Source organism: Mchenga conophoros, linkage group LG7 (assembly GCF_057382185.1).
Source record: "Mchenga conophoros isolate Kocher_MC1m ecotype Shallow Benthic linkage group LG7, M_conophoros_male_GT1.1, whole genome shotgun sequence".
NCBI lineage: Eukaryota > Metazoa > Chordata > Actinopteri > Cichliformes > Cichlidae > Mchenga > Mchenga conophoros.
This window is the reverse complement of record NC_140532.1, coordinates 39,514,249-39,535,953: the sequence shown is the minus strand read 5'-3', so window position 1 is coordinate 39,535,953 and position 21,705 is coordinate 39,514,249. Positions and strand designations below refer to the sequence as shown.

General features: G+C 41.1%; 1 protein-coding gene across 5 annotated transcripts in view; it reads right to left on the bottom strand.

Moving 5' to 3' along the window:
- The window catches only part of palm2akap2 (PALM2 and AKAP2 fusion), a 96,061-nt gene that overhangs the window by 32,713 nt on the left and 41,643 nt on the right, over positions 1–21,705 (bottom strand). For 4 of the 5 annotated variants that reach the window (XM_085279198.1, XM_085279196.1, XM_085279197.1 and 1 more), the window contains exons 5-9: positions 17,446–17,560; positions 17,037–17,058; positions 16,109–16,234; positions 14,442–15,272; positions 7,793–7,878 (exon numbers count right to left, since the gene is read on the bottom strand). In XM_085279198.1, coding sequence (XP_085135324.1) covers positions 7,793–7,878; positions 14,442–15,272; positions 16,109–16,234; positions 17,037–17,058; positions 17,446–17,560 — 1,180 coding nt within the window. The remainder of the gene's footprint in view (positions 1–7,792; positions 7,879–14,441; positions 15,273–16,108; positions 16,235–17,036; positions 17,059–17,445; positions 17,561–21,705) is intronic. The other variant, XM_085279200.1, reaches the window with a different exon arrangement.

The following is a 21,705-nucleotide window of genomic DNA, read 5'->3' as shown; positions in this document are numbered from 1 at the left end:
TGAACAGCTATTCTAAATGGAGTCTGGGTGATAAAACAGACTTGAATCTCTACCATAACCTACATCTATTGCATTATGCTGCAATAGATGTAGGCTGCCGGGGGATTCCCATGATGCATTGAGTTTTTCCTTTCCAGTCACCTTTCTCACTCACTATGTATTAATAGACCTCTCTGCATTGAATCATATCTGTTATTAACCTCTGTCTCTCTTCCACAGCATGTCTTTATCCTGTCTTCCTTCTCTCACCCCAACCGGTCGCAGCAGATGGCCGCCCCTCCCTGAGCCTGGTTCTGCCGGAGGTTTCTTCCTGTTAAAAGGGAGTTTTTCCTTCCCACTGTCGCCAAAGTGCTTGCTCATAGGGGGTCATATGATTGTTGGGTTTTTCTCTGTATCTATGAAGCGCCTTGAGGCGACTTTTGTTGTGATTTGGCGCTATATAAATAAAATTGAATTGAATTGAATTGAATTGAATAACCCTGTTTACCTCTAAACTTTGAACTTTACTCAATAGACAAGGGCCAAAATCTCACAATGGGCTTGATTGAGATATTTGTCTGTGTTTTACAAAGATGCAGTTCTGCAGCAAAAGGGATGGTTTGTCACTCTATGTGAGAGTTATAGGCCATCAGGAGACCCAGCTTTTTGGAAAGTAAAGTGACCTTGTGACATCATATTTGACCCCATTATATTTTACACAGGTGTGCTGGGATGGTGGGTACAATTTTATGCTTCACAAAGAGAATATTTTGATACGCACAGTGGTCATTTTTTAAATCAGTTATGGTTTTTGATTATTACTTTTTTTTTAGGACTATACTACTATAAAACAATGGTTCTCCGGCTACGGGATGGGCCTGACTCATAGACCAGAGAGCAACTGCAGGAGGTGTGAGGGTGTGCATTTCTTTTAGATTTTGAAGTGGGACATGCCAGGTAAACTTTGAAAAAATATATCATCATCAAAAATCCCCCCCCCCCCCCAAAAAAAAATAAGCCTCTAAATACTATAATAAAAGTGACTCTGGATGCAAAAAGTTTTACTTTAAGTTTGGCAATACTAGCGTAAAAATAGGGTGGCAACATCCTTGCTACTAGGAATAATTACTGGTTGCCTGGTGATTTCATTATATTTTTTGTCAGAGAGTGATTATATGTAGCTGAATTAACCAACTGGTTGCTTAAGTTTGAGTGTGCAACATCCTTAACCTCTGGGCAACAATTCTTAATGGAAGGCACTTGCACAGGTCGCCTGGTGGGAGGCAACCTGTATCCAAACAATCGAGATCTGACTCAGACTGACTGCAATCACTCTCAGACAGTTTGGCGAAGGTTTGCAAATATTTGCTGCAAATACTGCACTCAACCTGGGTCAGTCTGTACTGACAGACTAAACCCAACTCCTCCGCAACTCATTTCTTTGCATCAGTGGACTGGACTCAACTCAACTGTTTGCCATTGGTCATATTCTGGTTATAGTCCTAAATAAAAACAATGTTACAGTTCATCTCTGTCCTTCTGGAGTTAAATCATCAACCTGCACCAACTACATCTCTATTTGTGGAGGAATTTTGTAATTTCAGTTTCAAATCTATAAGGTTCTGGCTTGATAGACCTGGTCCTTATCTTTGAAGCAACCATTTCAAAGGCAGCAAGATCGCAAGTTCATTGCATACAGTTGCAAAAGTTTTGCACACACCACAATTTTTGCCAGTTTTTCCTAATGTGATAGTTCCTGGTGACTTTATGTGCTCATCTCTTGCTACTTTCAGGCCATACTGTACACAACATTTAAAAAAGTAAATTTTATAAATTATAGCCATTAAAGTCAGAAAGAAGTATTATCCAAGGTGACAACAGCTTCATAACAGGACTTAAAAAACCAATGTGTCTATGCATCAGCCCCAAAGATTTCACTCCTGGTTGGGTTAAAATTCCATGATTATACTGCTTTGGTGATGTCTTGGCCTCTTTACTTCCTCTTCCCAGTTGGCTGTGTTTGCCTGTATTCCTGAAACTGCTTTGTAAACCAAGTGAAAAGTAAATACATGCTGTTAAATGGGGGGAGGGGGGGGGGGGGAGAATCTCTTTACAAGATGACTGGAAGAATGTTCAAAGCCTCCATCGTGCCTTTGGCATTGTACCAGCAAGCTGTACTCAAGGAAAATCTACCATGAAGTAAAATCAATCAATGAGATCAAAACCAATCAGCAAAACTGGAAGTGATGAGAAAACAGGGTCAAGTTAAGTTGTTTATTTACTTTCAGCTGCAACATCAGTAATATATGCTTCTATTGAAAACTGAAAACGGCATGGCGATAATTGAACATTTCCAGGATCAAGTCAAGTCATTCATTGATTAGATTACAAAAAAAAAGAGAAAAGAAATCCACCTTAGCAATGTCCACTCACCAGTGAGCAAGAAGATTTTCAAAGTAAAGAATTTCAAGTTGCTTGGCAACAGCTATGAGCAAAGAAAAGAATGAAAAAAAAATCTCCAGCAAACAAATGAAGTCTGGCTTCATTTGGCAGCTCTTTCTCTAGCTTCCCTTATTACTATAATCCCCTATTACTCTGTAACTACCTTTAAAATAAAATGTTAATGTAACATACTTAGTCTTCAAAAATGTTTTTGTTTGGGCAGGGGCGTGGCAGAAACTGTGTATACGGCAACTTGACCAAGATGTTTTTCACAATAGCAGGACCTTTATTTAACTGCACATCCATCAATTTTCTTAGCTGCTCCTCCAGCTCAGGGTCAAGGTGACCTAACTGAAGAAGCCCTTGAAAAATGAGCCATTAAGATACAAGAAAAGAGAAGCTACAATAATGGAACACAGAAAAAAAAACCCAAATACTGATAGCAGCATTAATAAAACGTCCCTCTGGTTCTGCCCAGTCATTCAGTATGCTGGATGGGGGATGGAAACCAGGTTAAGGTCATTCCTATATCTAGGTTAAAGTGATGCAGAGGAGGCGGAGGAGGTGCACAAAGAGAAAGAGAGATAGACATGTAGAGACTACTGCAGCAAGCAGTCTGGTCCACTGACCTCCTTTGCTTGTCCCTCTCTTTTTCTCTCAGTAGAGGAGAGTGCAGTATCCTGTGTCCTCCCACTCTAAAGATAATCAGTGTAATTACAGGCTCTGTTTCTATTAACCAGAAGCACATACATGCACACACACATGCACAGCTGACAACATTTTCAGCATGCTAACAAACCCCAGAGGACACCCCCCAGTCCAGCTGACACACACGCCATTCACCCAAAGCAACCGTTTTACTTTCACTGAATGAGTTCCCATCATAAACTTATGCTCAGACACATTTCCGCTATGTTTTAGAAACTACTTATGTTATAATTTAATCTACCTGAGTGGAGATTGATGTGCAGCAAATCGCTGATTTCCGGAGCTCCTTAAGACCGGCCAATTAGCGGATAATAACCGGGATTAGTTTTTGGTTTTTACCGGCGGAGGAAACGGACTAACCGCTACTTCTTCTTTTTCTCCCTACGTTTTCTTCTTCTTCAGCGTTCACCTCAGTTCAAACTGCGGCACCAACCGCCGGTGGGACGTTAAATAAAACAAACGAACAAGAGAAGTAGCCTAACGGTTGTTCACGTGCTCCCAGGGGCGGTAATAACGGTAACAGTGGCTTCTGACTGAGATGGGACTGAGCTCCTTTTACGCGCCAGCTTTTCCAACTAGCGGTCTCCTCCTCTTTTTTTCTCTCCCCCTTCACCGCTTGCCCCTTTTCTCTCTCTCACTCTCCCTAGCTCTACCCTTTTTTTAGGCACGCGCGCTGAATAATGTAGGGCTCGCGAGGTCCTGGGAGTGTTTTCTGTCCCGTTCCAGAGACAATCGGAGAGCGACCAGCCAGCGCGAGCTCCAGCCAAGCACAATGAGGCCGACCCGCGCGGATCAGGTTACCACCATGCTGCCTTTCATTCATTCATTTATTCCGCCGCAAAACAATCTGACTGCAGCCCGGCCAGGCCCCACTCTCTCCCCTGCCTCTCTACCCCACCTCTCAGCCCCTACACCTTCTGCTCTGATAACCCCCCAAACACCTCCCTCTCAAATGTGCTCGTGTGGCATTTTCTGAGGAACAACAACTTGGAACAGTCTAGAACAGTGGTTCTCAAACTTTTCACAATGAGTACCACCTCATAAAATATATGGCTCTTGAAGTACCACCCTTATGACCAACATTAAAGTACAGTAGTATAGGCATATTTAAAACCACATACAGTTTACAGAGACAATTTTATTTCTTATGTGAGTGTTATTTATTGTAACTGTCATAAACAGGATGTGACATAATGATAAAAATAACACCTGTACTGCATTAAAACATTTACAGCAGGTGGGATATCCAATCTTTAAGTCAGAGCTTCCCAAAGTGTGTGTTCCGCCCCCTAGGTGGGGGGGGGGGACACTGCTAGCACGGGGGCTCCCACACAAACGCAAAGCGGGAGATGAAGCATAGCTGAATATGTTTCCAAACCAACTTCATTCTAAGCCAAAGACTAGAAAATATGGTGAAACATATCTTTGTTCCCCCTGTCTAAATGATGGACAAACAGTATCCCACAGTTGTTTATGTTTTTGGACCCATTTTGCACAGATCAATACAATACATATTGATCTGTGCAATGCTATCAATACATTTTTTGAAAAATGTATTGATAGCAATGTTGAATATTATTACAAAGGAAAAAAAACAACTACACGTAAAATAATTACACCGTGATGCCTCTGACTTTGTAAATGGAAGGACAGTAACTGCGTGTGTATATGTAAGCATGTAAAACCTGAAGATAGTAAGATTGACAGTAACAGTATTTTGTCTGTATCTGCCATTCTGCAATTCATCTCATGTAAACAATAACGTGGCGCAAAGCGTGAAGTGTTTTTATAATGTGCTAACCATAGCTGTGTAGCTAGCCACCACACAGCACATCATTATATACCGCTAGCCCAACTTCAGTAACCCTACAAACGCCACTGCTGTTTTGTTTTCTGTCTTCATTTATGTCAGAAGTGATAGCAGAGCTGTATGTTTTCATTTTTGCTTCGGTGGTTAAGCTGCCGGATTTTCGGCTTCACAACCCTCCTTCTTGATTCATGCACGTTGAAGCTCAGTTTGCTCTTCGTAGCGTTTCAGCCAACGACACGAAATACGATCGTGTGGTGGCTTTGCTGGTTCCGCTGTCCACCTGTCGTGTGATGACCCTTCTCCGGGATGCCCCCACCCAAGGGAAATACACCGCTCTCAAGGCGCTGCTGCTGTTGCAGTGCTACTCCCTCTCAGATGCAGAGCGGGTCAAGAAACTCCTCTCTCTCTTGGGCCGTGTGATGGTACCGCTCTCGAGCTCATGGAGAGCATGCTGTCCTTGCTAGGAATGGATGACAGTGGATTCCTCTTCACTCATGTCTTCTTCCGACAGATGCTGGCCTCGCCAACTCCCCGCTGCTGGCCATGAAGGATTACCGCTCACTCACAGAAGAAGTGGATCGCATTCTCCTGGCTACCAGGAGCTTTGGCATCCGGGCGATAGTTCCCGATTCACTGATGGCATCTCCTGCGCCCCCATTCTCCTGGGGGCCTCCGACTCATCGATGGTGGCTGGGATGGCAGCAGTTTTGGCCAGCTTCAAGCTGGCCAAATCTCCTTCATCTCAATGATGCATTTGCAGTTTTAAGGCTCAGGGAAACGAGGTCGCCAGCACTCTGTAGCGGCTGCAACTGCTGCAGATAAGCAAAGGCTGCTCTTCATAGAGGACTCACGCTCAGGGAGACGTTTTCTGGTTGACTCCAGCTCCCAGAAGAGCCTCGGGAACTCTCATGTCATCTTTGCATACCTCCACAATGGTATATTATTTAATCTTAAAAAAAATTGGAAATTTCCTGCGTACCACCAGAGAGAGCGCAAGTACCACTAGTGGTACACGTAACACAGTTTGAGAAACACTGCTCTAGAACTCTAAAGGATTCTGAAGTTAGAATATTTACTGAAATACTTACATTCTAGAATAGTCTAGTTATATTTATATCAGTGAATGGTCTAGTCCAGTTTTATGCCATGTCATCTACTGAGCTAAAGTTTTTACTGGTTTTTATTTAATAATTTTAGTTATATTTTATTCATATTTTTTACATTTAATTTACATTTTTACTCATTTTAACCATTGGTGTAATTTAATGCAGAGTGATGTAAATGATTGTAGTCCTGTGAGAAAGTAAGTGCACCCTTAACGCTAGGACTTAAGAGGGTTATCCCGTCTTTAAGTCTGACGTCATTAGCCGTTTCCAGGTCCAAACTCCGCTTCTGGTCCCAAAGTCAAATGAACACTGATCAGTACGGATGCTTTACACAGGTGTAACAATGTAACAATCTGACTGAGGGCTTTCAGAAGAATTGAAACATACAGCTCTGCTATCACTTCCAAATGAAGGCAGAATTTAAAATACAAAATATGAGTAACTGTATTCCGTTACAGTTACCGTTTAAAAATGTGGTATTCAGAATACAGTTACTTTGTTGAAATAAATGGATTACACATCGGTCTTTTCCTGTTTCATATGTTAGGCTATGCCCTCTCTATTTTTGGTAAATCCACGCCGGTGGAAACTCAAACAAAACACGCATTAAGAGGCTCTAATACCTGTGTCTCAATCTTGCGGCCCATTGCACCTCTACTTGCGGCCCGCATAATGACGTAAAGAAATATTTTTTTAAAAATTTGTTCAAAAAATTATTTAATATGAAGGCAATAGGCAGAGTGTTACAGGCATAGCCCTAAAGAATGTAGCCTCATGGGCAGCGTAGCCCAGTTGTAAGTGAGCTATTAAGACTCGACTGTACACTGTTTTCCTCCGAAACAATAAGTTCCGTTGGAGCAGCCTTTCAACACCTCTCTCTGTCTCTTGTTAGCAAAGTTGACCCAGACAACAAAGTAAAGCTAGTTTTCGGCTACGAGCCCGACACGGAACCGACGTATTAGCCAGAGGTTCCTTTACTACCATTTGGACCTGTTTTATATATGCACGGAATAGTTTTCTATACGAGATCGCTGCAAAAAGTGCAGCCTTACCTAATGTCCACCCTACTGTTACTAATTTTATATTAAGATTTAAAAATCTTGTTTGTATTGGTATGGCGAGTATCCTTCAGTAATAGTAATAAATCACACAGCAATAGTACATTCATGTAGTTGTAAAACTGCTGATAATATATTAAGTAATCCAAAGTATTCAGAATACGTTACTCTCATTGAGTAACGTAACACGTTACAAAATACATTTTGGGGCATCTATTCTGTAATCTGTAGTGTAATACATTTTAAAAGTAACCTTCCCAACACTGGTAGCTAGCTACACAGCTATGGTTAGTATAATATAAACACAGTGAAGCTGGAGGATAAATGCTAGCTTTTTTGTACTAAATAAAAGTTAATGTGAGGATTCACTATGGTTAGGGACACGTGCAGTTGCATGACAAGTGCAACCCAAACACCTCAGACCAACTGTCAAACATGGTAGTGCATGGGTGATGATTTTGGCTTGTTTTGCAGCCATAGGACGAGGGCACCTTGCAAACCATGAGTTGACTGAAATTGAGAGAGCTATCTGGGGTAGTCCTTTCCTCTTTATATATCAAACCAAGGTTTCTGACTAATGTTTGAACACATTATGTGAATAATACTGTGAGGTAACACTTGCCCTTTTTCTAGATGCAATATGAAGTTTTAAATTAAACTTGCTTGACTTCTGTATACATGTCACTCACCATAGCAGTGTGAAGATTTGTGTTTGCAGTTGGAGATTGACATCCATTTGCCGTTGTCAAAGTAACTCCAAATGTCTGATTGTAGACTGGAAAACAAACAAACAGGAAGTTATTGGTACCAAATTTTAGATTAATTTTCACCTCTGGAAGACCTGCACTGTGGAGCTATAATCAGATCAAAACTAACACAATTATTACATGCTTCAATACTTAGAAATGCTTCAAAACCAAACCTCTGATGACACTTCCAAACACAAAACACAGGACAATGATTAATCCCAGGTTTGACTTCTTGAGAACATATCAGTCAGTATAAACTATGAGCGTTTCACTTACTGAATACCGTCTTTATATTTCTTATGAAGTAAATAAATAACCCTCTTTTAGCCTAATATTCTACATGCAGATCTATACTGATACTCTAAAAGTTTATCAGATGAAGCATCTAATGTATTCCTTTGGGAATATGTATGGGTCGGATTCATATGCCTCTGCATATGCCTTTGTGGTCTGTTGTTAATTTTTAAAAATTCTCTAATCTGCACTAGCATTACGCTGACAGTAAATCTTTATGCTTCATCACACGCTGTGGCTGTAGTTTCTTTTGATCAGGTTCTTTGCCCATTTATTGACCCTCTTCCTTATTGGGACTACATCTGATTTCATATCTTACACCCATGCTCACTGCAAATGAAGAAGCAACACTGCTGTAGGAGTAGAAAATATCAGCATGGATCTGTCAAAATAGATTCATTCTGAAACTACTTCTACTGGGCTTCTACAGGACAATCATTGATAGTACGGGCTAAACTCCTGCTACTACTATGCCTGTCACAACTATGCTAATTTTGCCACTGCTGAAGCTACAGTAGTTAGCAGTTAGCAGCAGCAATTTTACTGTTGTTCTAAAATAAAAGACTTAAATTTAGAGTTCTTTAAGGTTTGATTACAAGTTTGATTGATTAACATTCTATTATTGCTGCTTTTTAGATGGTGTAGCTTTTGCACATATTACTGTTAATATCTGTAAAATATAATGTCATTTCTAAAGCATTATAGATGAAACTATTCAATACTAAACTCTGCTACACCATGAAAATACCCTACACTTCAGTGAGTGCTTTTGCTTATTAATCTGATATCACTTTACACCCCACAACTACATTCTGGCAAGGAGTAACTAAAAAGAACAATAAGAAGGACAGCTGTGAAATTAATGAAAGTGGTGTTAGTAAAGGTGGCATGCAGTGGTAGCAGTAGCAGAATTAGTAGCATCAGCACCAGTAGTGGTAGACCTGTAATAAACCTTGTAGTATAAAAGGAAATAATACTTGACACTCTGTTAAAACTCAGGATGACTGCGTTGTACATTAGTTGCATCTGTCGTATGATTTCTCTTTTGAATTCGTTTCCATTTTTGCTGTTTTTTTTAATGATTTTATGCCATGTGCACTCTTAGTTCCACCTTTTTAATTTCCATCATTACTCTGTTTCTTGTGCTTTAGCGTGACTTAACTTCTGTTCAGGTGATATAAGAGGAACTTCTGTGAATAAGGGGGCTTGAAGCTGGCCAAATCTCCTTCATCTCAATGATGCATGCTCGTATAGTGGAGTAGCTCTTGGCACATGTATTATTATCCTGTCGTGTGTGAGTATGCCTGTGTGTGCAATAATTATAGCAGTCCTGGTTTCTGTTAAAGGCACTAGGCTGCCATTGGCTAAAGATAAGTCAATTACTGTTGATTATCACACAATACACACCCATCCTGTGCACTGAGAGTGTGTATGCAACCTGATTGCTATTTCAAGATACTGGTTGTCACGACTTCCCTAAGAGAATCATTTATCACCCTGAATTATATCTTATGGAAAAGATTTGCAAACCAATATAAACACAAACTATTAGGAAAGATGATACAGCACAACTGCTGTGTAAAATCTCTATAGAGTCCTACAGGAGTGTGCTTTATGAGCACTATTTGTCCATGTTTCTGTAGTGCAAAATTCATAGTGTGACAGGTTCTTTTTCTCTACCTCACCCTTTTCTTTTACTGTTGTGAAGTTGTGAGTTGTCAATAAAATCAGATGAGTGGACAAGTGATTCTGTTTATTAGTGTACTGTTTAGTGTACTTGTACTTCCTTGTAACTGCCCGCTACTTTCCTAAAAGTAAATTCGCTTGTCAGTCATTCTGCCCTCCTTCCTACATTCCTTCTTATCTACCTTCTCAAATACTTACCTTCCTGAGGTTGTGCCCAATGGTGGAATGTAGCTGTGCTCAGCTTGCACAGTATCATGCTTTGTTATAGATTGAACTACCCCAAATCGTATACATGTGAAACAGAAATTTTCATTTGTTACAATTTATTGGTTTGAACTTTTGCTTGGAGAAAGTATTGTGCCTGATGATGGATGTTTGTCAGTAGTGTTATTTCTTTCCAGTTAAAAAAAAGATGATTAGTGTGACTTGCAAGCACATATTTAGAGCACCAGTAAATAAAATGATTAATGATTAGCTCCAACCTACACCGACTGTTGTAGAACTGAGATGCTAAATATATACCAGTGTTTTTCTTTCTCTTGTAGCTATAAATACACTGTCCCATTTATAGTTTTACCTGTAATGTAGTACTTTTAGAGTGTAAAATTAGTACTTTTACTCACGGAATCTGAATGCTTTCTTAACACTTGTCTTATCAACCTTTTCTTTTGAATCATATCATTTTATTAGATATCACATACTCCCAGTATCTCTCCCTGTAGGACTGTTGCAGCACTACTAGAGCAGATTTTCATAAACAGTGATAAGTCATACTGTAAAAGAAATCCATAAAAAAAACTTGCACAGCATCTTATATTAATATGCTGATATTTTTTGTAGGAACAGACTCACACCATGTTACAGTGTCTGTGTTAGGCCAGTTACTGTGTCTCAGTTAGGCCACTTCAAAATTCAAACCATTTCACATTAAAAAAAATGTTGTAAATGATGCATTTTGTGCATTCAGTTAATCCATATTTTCAAGATTTTGTTGTATTTTGTAATAGTTGTGTATAGAATATTTGTAACTAATACTATGCAATTATTCTAATGTGCATCTACACAGTGACTCTAATTTCTAACTTATTGAAACTGTTTTTAAAATTCTTTGTATGAATTATAGGCAACCATACACCTTCCTCTCCTTCACACTGACCGACTGCATTTTAAATGTATTTATATTCAGTATAGTTTAAAGGGATGCTATTAAAAACCCATCACAACTGAGATATATATACTGGTCTGTAAAGTGTCTTAGGTGACCACTGAAAACACAATGTGCGTGCTCGTTAGTGGCAGTGGGTATTATAACAGCTGGGTGCAGTAAGGACAGCTTGTACTCTCATTGTCAGCAGCCAATAAAAAAGTGAATGTTAGTTATAGATGGAAAGAACAACAAGCGAGAGACAGCAGGGGGGAACTGGAGAAACTCAGCTTTATTGACCAAAGATAGAGAGAAGATACAGACATCAGAAAAGACAGAGCGAGAGAGTGAGAGTGAAGACTGGAGTACGGTGTGAAGTCATAACCAGAGAGAGAGAGAGAGAGAGAAGTGTGAACAATAGAAAATGGCTCCTTTCTGTTTTAACAGTGCATACAATCATGAGGGCAGGCAGACAGGAAAACAGAGACCCCTACAGAGTCAGAGGAGTACTGCAGGCGTGGCAGTGGGGCTGGTAAACTCAACAGATTTGTTGTCCATACACTGTATACCTCTTTGCACTACATAAAAAACACAGGCACATTCCCAAACAAGCAAACTGGATCAGTCAGGTTCTGATATCAAGATCCGTCTTGCTATTTTGGGGTTTGTATTTTCATTTATAGGTGTTTCTTTCTTTTCTTTGCTCTGCTTTACTCCCTATCACCTTCACACTTTAGTGAAACTAACATTATACTTTCCTTAAAACCCTTCTCTGCATAGTGTCCTCACTATTTAAAAACAAATAGCTATAGGTAATTGTTCATGTTTCAGTAAATCTGAACAGGCAAATGTCTCCAGCCTTCACGCTTGTCCTGTGCAGATAAATAAAAATAATTATGTCTAGTACATCTGGCTATTTTATTGTTGGCCAAAAAAAGCTTGTGGTGGTCATAAGATGGGTGCTGTTAATAATACGCACAGCAGTGAAGTGAGAGAATGAAATTATACAAAGCTCTCGTGTGTGCACTCATACAGTCATTATATGGTATCACAGGACATTCTAATAATGCCTAGTACCATAATAACTATAATTATCTCTTGATCTCTATATAGATGTGGAAAATAAAATCATCACTAAATAGAATATAGAGCATATTTACATTCTGTATCTACACTGGAAACCAGACGAGCCAATCACACAGCCAGCTGGACTGACTGACACCAGCGGTGGCCAATCACACTGAAGCATGTTTATTAAAAGGATGTATGGCTGTGCACAGAGCCACATAAGAAAATAAGCAATTATTGAAATCTGCTAGTTTTTGTTAAATACTATTTTGTTTCTTATTTGTGATGATCAGAGTTGGTACACAGTGTGGAAAAAAAACACTATGTTCTTCAGTAGAATCAGGATGAGTAAAGCAAAAGAAAAAGAAAGAAAGAAAAATAGTGCACTCAAAAAAAAAAGATTGTTTAGCATCCTGTGTCCAATTTATTCCCTTTAGTTAAATAGTTTAGGTTCCGTTCTGTGTTTTAGATTTAGTTATATTCATGATGTTTATAGTTCCTATATCAAGGGGCACACCTGAGCCACAGAATACCCCTAAATCTAATTATCTGGGTCATAAGAACCTTCCAACATGGCCGAAAAAGCGCAGTCATTTCCTTCAATCACGTGCTTCAGTGACCTCATTCATTTGTCTCTCTGCAGGGTACAATGGCAAAGTGTAATCATTAACTCTCCAAAAATCTTTTCAAAAGATCTATATTGAGCACCACCATCCTCCCTGTTCTACCCAACATGAAAGACACTTGAAATGAAGTAAAGTCGTTCCAGAGCATCCATTATCATTCAACTGAATGAGCACAATTGCTGCTTTTGAGAGATTTTTCTGAAAACAAGCCTATGCAGTGTAACATATACTATGTTATAATGACAACCAGGCCTTGATAATTTGTAGCACCCTTGTAAACGAGGGCCTGGTTGACGGCTATAGCAACAGCTGGCAGTGTTTTCAGTCTCTTTGCACTTGAAAGAGTATAATGGATCTCTGGTGGAGACAATGAAGTGAGTTTAATGGACAAAAAAACGCTGATTGTAATTTGCACATGATCACTGTCTAAAAGCTCATTTGAGCACAGCTATTATAGTTGTAATTTAGTAGTGGTAGTGCTCGTTAATATTCATTATTCACATGTTTGTGCCCAGGCTGTTAGTGGTTGTTTCTATAGGTATAAATGCGTGTTCCCTCACTGCCAGAGTGTTTGTTAAGCTGCCCTTAGCTTCCTGTGCTCTGTAGTGTTTTGAAACACTGGAAAATTGACTGTGCAGATCCTAATGGCTGCCAAAAGGTGTTCCACAGCTTCTCATTGGCTGTTGAGTTAGGAAGTGCCAGAATCAGAGGAAATGACCTCAGCAGTGGAATAGCTGAAGTCGATGGAGGAAACACCAGAGAGAACGAGCGACAGAGAGAGAGGAAGATGGAGACAGATGGATGAGAGAAAGAGAGAGAAATTAACTACAGCATCAAAGACTCGCTTTCCCATTGGAGGAAAACATTGTCTCAACAATTCAGAGTCCTTTAAGTTTCAAAAAACAAAAAAAAAATTTAGCTAGCTAATTAAAAAAAGAAATTAATATCTAATTACTTCTAATCTCTGTTAGGACTATCAGTGTGGTAGAATGAAAGAGGCACATAAAGAAACCAAGGCAACGAGTACCCACCTTTCCTTCCTCATCAGTGAGAGACTGCGCAAGGAAAGGAGTTGGTTGTTTGAGTTTGTATGTCGCGTGTGTGGTTGTTTATGTGTCTTATGTGTTAAAACAACAGTAGGAGGGTTGTGAATGAGTAAAGAAGTAAAAAAAATATATATAACTGAGGCTGTGTTTGTCTTTTTTAATATTTTAAGAACTGGCTTAGTAAAGGAGATGAGCTGTTTGATTGTCCTTAGAACCAGACATACTGTTTGGTTAGAGAGCATATCAATGTGAGTTGATTGTCCATAAAGTCTTACTGACCGCTGAGATTGGCTTTGTATGACCCTCTTTAAGCTGTTTGTCAACCGGTATCAATTTTGTCCATCTCTCTGTCTGAATTCACCACAAGTATAGCAGCAATACAGCAGCTTGCTTCCTGCATGAATTTCCAAAATATTCTGTGTTGTCTAAGGAGACGGCAGATGGAAAGAAAGAGCCTCCGTGTTGACAGAGAGGATAATGAAAGAGAAGAGATGTAGAGGTGGTAATGCAACTGAGTAAAAAGTCAACAGTCAGACAAGAGCGTGTATGCGTGTATGAGTGTGCCAGCCGATCAGAGTCCAGAGGTGGAGGAGGAGGAAGGCAGGGCTTCTGTTAGTAATCATCCAAAGACAGAGGAGAAGAGGGTAATAATAAAAGGGTGGAAGAAGGGAGAAGATTCAGTCACATGAGGATGCAGCACTGGCAGCGTTTCCTCTTGTCTGTACCTGTAGCAGGGGTGAGGCCGGGTGGGGGGACCGTGTTGGCTTCTGGATTTGCAGGGGGCGAGGAGGTACTGTCAGGCTCACGGCCATCAGAAGACAGTTCGGTGCTGACAGCTTCAGACGTGACTGGCCGGCCCGACACGAGGTCTGCTGCTGTGCCGTCGATGACGGAGATGTCGGTGACTGTTTTCTCTCTCAGTGATTTCTCATCATCTTCATCGATGAGAACAACCTCAGCCTTCACAGCGCCGTCGAATCCCAACAGTTGTCTGCTCTCGCTCATGTCTTCAACGTCCTGGTAGCCGAGGAACACCATGGTGACTGGGTGCTCCACGCTCGCCTGGGGCGGGGAAGTGAGCTCGGTGCCCGGGTGGCCTGAGGATGTTGGTTGGGTCGTGACGGCAGCAGAGGAGGGGGGCATCATGCCCAGACGGCTTTCCCTCTGGAGTGTAACCTGGGCTGGTGGGCTAGAAGGGATGGATGGCGGGGCACAGGAGGGTGGGGACAGATCATCAACATCTGCTGGAGAAACATATGCCTGTGGGGCAGCTGGAGTCACTGTCACCTGACCCCTCCCGCCATCCCCGCCTCGTACTACAGGTCTGGCAGCTCTCTGGATCAGCTGGTCAACCTGCTCAGAGCTCCAGCCATTCTCTACGGTGGTGGTGGACACGCCCCCAGAGGAAGTGACCTCATAGACCACTTTTCTGCCATCGTCGTAGACTTTGACCCCACGTGAAGCTGCATCCAACGGGTTCACGCGGTTGGCCGAGAGGATGCGCTGCTCACCAGTCTGCGGGTCGTGCTGCACGTTGATCTCCATGGCAAACATGGCTGTTAAGGAGGGAAGGGAGAAGGGAAGATTTGATGCAAAAAGGGAGTGGGGAACAAGGAAGGAAGAGTGAAGGGGTGGGGGACCAGTGGAGGGGTTTGGGATTGGAGTGAGGAAAGGGAAGGGGGGATGATGGGAGGGAAAAAAGTGGATGAAGTGAGGCGTGAGGACAGGGACATAGTGTTTTCTGTTTACTGCTAAATGTGCAATTAGTAAAAAACACATAACCAGGATTTTATTTTATTCTCAAAAATGAATCAAACTATAAAAGGAAAATATCTCGATCAAAGCCTGAACAAATGGTTTGGCATTCTACAAATATGGATCTTTCCTTACCTCAAAATCTGCAGCATTGTGAAGCATAGTAGTGAAACTTATGTTTCCCCCTACTTTTTTTTTTAAAGGTGATAAGTAAAAAGCTATGTTAATAGTTTCCCCATGCTCTCAGTATCTTCCCTGTGTAAAGAATAATGTGGCTTCCGCAACCGATACAAAGCTGACCTTGTGTTAGGACCTACTAATACATAATCCATTACATTATTATAATTAAATTTCCACGTTTTCTAATACAGACAATCATGAAAAGCACCGAAGCCCATGTGCTTCCATACATGTGGTTAAGTTAACTTAAAAAAGTTTATGAGATTTGATTAGTTTAGAGAAAACGTATCGGTGCCGCTTCAGACTCCGTGTGAGTTTATGCAGGTTATAATCCAACTTGGCTGAGGCCCAGAACTGTCCTGTCCTGTCCTGTCCTCCCTTCCTCCCTCCCTCACTCTTCTCTTCTCTTCTCCACCCCCTCCCCCTCCCTTACCCTCCTCTCCTCCCTTAGTCTTACCAGGTCTTGGTCTGGCGTTGTCGCCCAGGGCAGGTGGGCCAGTCTGGTGCTGCGTGGCCAGGGCGAGGTGGTTGGGATCGGGGTCCATGCGGTCCGAGAGAGGAGCAGACATGCAGCCAGTGGCATCTAGTGAGCAGGAGCACAGGAGGGGAAATGACAATGAGATGAAGCTGTGAGGCTGTGAGTCACACACACACACTTACATTAGCTACATGCCAATACACACAAACACACACCGGGTATTCACGCATACACACACCTCAATGATGTGGAGTCCACCCTGATACAAAAACACACAAACAGTCCGGCCTCACAACAGGGTAACTAACCACACCCATGTGTGACCCTGCCCGCCTCTATTCAACACATCCACCCGCCCATACACACCATCTAACTCTCCTCAGCTCTGTTTCTCTGTCCGCAGCAACTCTAGTACCCCTGAGGTTCGTTGCTTATGCAGCAGAAGTGTGTGTGTGTGTCCGTATTTGTGTATATGTTACTGCTTTGTGTGTGTTCTTGTGTGTCTATGTGTGTGTGTGACAGCAGGAACAAAGCTTTTGGGGCTTACAGGGCTTGCTGGTGAATGGGATGAGGATAAAGCCAGTGACTGCAGGCTGCAGAGTCATGGCCTTGTGCGCGTGCGCGCGCGCGTGTGTGTGCGTGTGTGTGTGTGTGTGTGTGTGTGTGTGTGAGCTTCAATAGTCTCGCTGAGCCGCGCGCTCTTTGAGTGTTTTTTCATGCCGGTGTCTATGTAGTTTCTGCTAGTGTGTGTTTGGGGGTTCAGGAGCGAGCTCTGGCTTGCATCTCTCCTGCCTCAGCGAGACTATTATCCACACACACAAATGCACACATCACACACACCTCACTCTGTGCAGTTTCAGTTAACATGTCTATGTTTGTAGGCTCGCACGGGTGTCATTGAGCATACCTTGATCCTGCGACATCAGACTCTGAAAGAGAGAAAAGACAAAAAAAGAAGTTTGAACTTCGTTTTTTGGGGGAAAGTGTGCACCAGCAGTCAATTCTGTATTTTTGTGTTTACTACTTTCGGTGCTACTTGAGTCCAACAAGTTTGGGGATGAGAACAAACTCTAAGGAGCTAAATGTGGTAAATAGAATGGCTACTGAGCAAGGATTGCATTGATGTGGCCTGAAAATGTGCAGGAAATAGAAGTTTCCACTGAGAAACTGACCCTGGGGGATAAATCTACAGTGCACAACCTTATGAGTGTGGGAAAAAAAGGACTCATAACCCAACTTGCACATCCTGAGCAGGGCTGGGGTATAGTAAGTCTGTATTGATTCAACAATGCCTGAATCACTTCATGTTTTTATACCTTCTGCAGCTCTTCTATCGAGCGCTCTGTCTCCTTCAGGCGTTCTCGAAGAACTTGCTCCTTGGCTGAAATCTGAGACTCTTCACTTTCGAGTGTACCGATTTCAGACTCAAGCCTATAAATACACAAAAACACAAGAGACAAATCCAAAGTTAACTGTGGCTCATTGTCAGGTTCACAATTTTCATCAGCATATCATCCAGATGCTTAACATGAGAAACGACCAGGTAGATATGGTAGGTTTTAAAGAACTTGCAAAGAAAAACATGCCATCATCTGGTTAAAAGCTTTGTACAACAGGAAAAACCCCACATCCTCCTTCAGCAGGTTTATGAACCATTTCTCTCTGTTGCTATGATAACAACATGTTTTTGCTTTTGCTATTCAGAGGGCTTAATGCAATGCAAATGCATTCAGTTAATTATAACTTCTTTTAAACAAATGGCCGTTAAGGACTGTTAAGTCATTACTGCCATCCTTTAAATTGCACCTAAAATGTTCACATGGAAGTACACACATAATGCTGACGTGGACATTTAAGAGATGGATGCAACAACAATACTAGGAAGCAGTAAGGGAGGAGGACCAAGCTTCCTTACTTCAGGATACAATCCTCTGGGACATCAGGAATTTGTGAGTCAATGTGTGTGACATCATGTAAAAGACACATTATGGCTCACAACAATGCTAGCAACAATTCTTCCGGAGTAGTCAAGAATTAGTAGAGGTCAGTCGTCCCGTTTGCACCTTCGACCATGAACACTTTATCTTATCTGAAGGAGTTTACAGAAACAAGTGCACTGATTGTTAGAATGAGTAGACCACATATATCTGATTAGATATTTTGGAGGATTTGCTTTGAAAATCTTTCACTGTATTGTCAATAGTCACTTGAAAACCTGAAATAATTTTTTAAAAAAAAGGAAAAACACAGTCTATACATCACCGTCTGTCAGCGTTGCTACCCAGGTTCACCTTCAGCAAACTGAAGAGCACTGCAGCAGTACAAAGACTTACTGTGAGGCTCAAAGACACTTCATTCATATGAGCTCATGAACCTTTTTTTATTGATGCGGTAAATATGCAGATTGCAAAAATCAGTTTTTTAGTACTTCTATGTGAAATGTTGCTTTCCTGTGAAAACTAGTTTCTTAGCAAAATAATTAGCTTATGTAACTGTGCTGTTAATTAACTGTGCCGGTGAGTCAGTGTTGCTTGAAATAATACAGTTCAGGGGTCTGGGTACTCCAAAATAACAGGTCTGCCTTTGCTACAGAAAACATGTAACAAATATTGCAAAATACAAGGCAGCTGTTGTAAAACCACTCTCCATTCTGTAAAGCCCCAGCATCTTATCAGTGTGTACCGATGATCATAATACAGCATATCTGACTCATGATGAAGTGGAACATTTGGGGCTTTTTTTGGATTTATTTAGCTTATTAAGTTTTAAGTAACTTGTGAGCATTTTCTCCCATCTTCATATTTGGAAGAAATGACCGCAGTCAGTTATTTATAAATACAGCGATCCTCTATCTTTAACTCTAGCCTTGATGGTAGGAGAAACAATTACTCAACACTGAACTTAGAGGCAAGGACTGCACCACAATGTGTAATCATTATTTTTTCAAGTAGCACACTAATCTTAGCATGAATGTCTAAAAATGATCATATGAATATGTCATACAATCAGTTTTATCTGTTTATGAAAGAACAATGTGCGATATTGCAAAGTCACAACGTGGAAAAAATAGAAAAAGGCCACACGTTATTTTAAGGTACAAAAGCTAATTACTATAAGTGACCTTTGAGCTTTTTCTAACTCCATATTTTTATTCTTAGCGTCCATTTGAGTCGATTAGCATGACTCACAGTTCAAAATAATCACATTTTTTTCTTCTTTTTTCTTCTTTCTTAAAGCAATTAGCTGGGATTTTTAAAATCTGGTATGTGGGATTATGTTTCCGTAAAAGTCACTGTAAGCCACTTCTTTACACCAACATTTTTCTGAATGACTCCTATTTCCAAACAGAAAACGGCTTTATAAAGAGGTACCAACTTTACAGTCTGTGAGTAGCACCACATTAGTCTTAGTAGCACTAACTAAATATGATCTCTTCTTATGTAACAAAACTAACTACAAATAACTCTAAATGAGGTCTTTCTAATTCAGAATCTGTTCCCCATTCAAAGTAAGATCTTTCTCACGACTAGAGGTATAAGTCAAATTCAAATTCAAATTCAAATTCAAATTTTATTTGTCACGTACACAGTCATACACAGTACGATATGTAGTGAAATGCTTGGACAACTGCTTGTGACCTAAAGAAAACAAAAAAAGGAAAAGGCTATGAATAAGATAGGAAATAAATATGAAAAATTAAAAAGGGTAAATTTAACTGGGAAAGAATAAGATAAAATATATAAATCAAAGTTGAAAATAAAATAACTGTACAACAAAATACACAATATAGAACTATATAAGAATGTATGAAGAAATATAAATAAATATATACACAATAACAGCAGCGTGATTTAAGTGATGAAGTGAAAACAATGTCCAGAATGTCCAGTGTGTGTGTAAGAACTGTATGTGTGGGTCAGTACTGTGTGGTGGTGTGATTGAGAGACCGTATCGCCTGCGGGAAGAAGCTCCTCCTCAGTCTCTCTGTGTTGGTCTTCAGGGAGCGGAATCGCTTTCCTGACCTCAACAGAGAGAACAGTCTGTTGTTGGGATGGCTGAGGTCCTTCACGATCTTCCTGGCCTTGGTCCAGCACCGCCTGCTGTAGATTGAGTGCAGGTCAGGGAGCTCGGAGCGGATGGTGCGCTCAGCTGACCGCACAACCCTCTGTAGAGCTCGTCTGTCCTGCATGGTGCTGTTCCCGAACCAGGTTAAGATGTTTCCCGTCAGGATGCTCTCTATGGTGCACGAGTAAAAGTTCCTGAGCACCTTGGAGGGCAGTTGGAAGTCTCTCAAGCGTCTGAGGTGGTAGAGACGCTGACGGGCCTTTTTCACCACGGTGTTGATGTGACAGGACCATGACAGGTCCTGCGTGATGTGAACTCCGAGGTATTTGAAGCTGTCCACTCTCTCCACTGGGCACTCGTTGATGACAGGGGTCTGGTAGTTCCTTTCCTGCTTAGTGCTGAAGTCCACTATCAGCTCCTTTGTCTTACTGACGTTTAGAAGGAGGTTGTTCCTCTGGCACCAGTTCTCCAGATTCCTAATCTCCTTCAGGTAGGCCGTCTCGTTGTTATCAGAGATCAGGCCCACCACGACGGTGTCGTCAGCAAACTTGATGATGGTGGTGGAGCTGGTAGTGGCCACACAGTCATATGTGTACAAAGAGTACAGCAGGGGGCTCAGAACACACCCCTGGGGGGCTCCAGTGCTGAGAGTGGTGGAGGCTGAGACATGTCCGCCCATCCTTACTGCCTGTGGTCTGCCAGTTAGGAAGTTGGAGATCCACTGACACATAGATGAGCTGAGTCCCAGATGCTCCAGCTTGGTGGTGAGTGTGGAGGGAATTATGGTGTTAAATGCAGAGCTGTAGTCTATGAAGAGCATTTTAACATAATTCCCCCTTCTAGTGTCCAAGTGAGTGAGTGATGTGTGGAGGAGATGAGAGATGGCATCGTCTGTGGAACGATTTGGACGGTAAGCGAACTGTAGTCATGATGCAGAATAAGGCATAAATGCTTGCTTAATAAGGAGCGAATATATTACTTATATGAATGCAAAGAAACAACTACCTTAATGTAAACTGTTACAGTGTCCCTGATTATATTCACACGTTTTTTTTTCTGCAATTCTAACCTACTAAAACATTTTTAATTAAACTTTTATATTTTTCAGAATGACTGAATTGAAGTAAAGCAATTTACTTTAACATCTGTCAAACTGTTTTTATATTGCTGACACCTGATGGAACTGAAAATTGTACAAGCTGGAGAAATGTAATTAGTGACACGTCTAATTAGCACTCAAGAGGCCAGAGCTGATTGTATAAATATGGCTACTGAATAAACTGAACTTACTGTGATTTGTGATGAAGTCACACTGTTCATTCTTTGCTCAGATACACTGAATAATTGTGACTCAGTACCATGCACTCCCACATAGGTGTCAGAGTATCAAACTTCCAGATGTTATCCTGTCAAACGTCACAACTAAACTGGCATCTGGAAGTCAAAATACCCAAGAAAAAACACTGTTGCAAATTAAAGATAAAATATTGGTTTAAAAGTCTAAAGAGTCT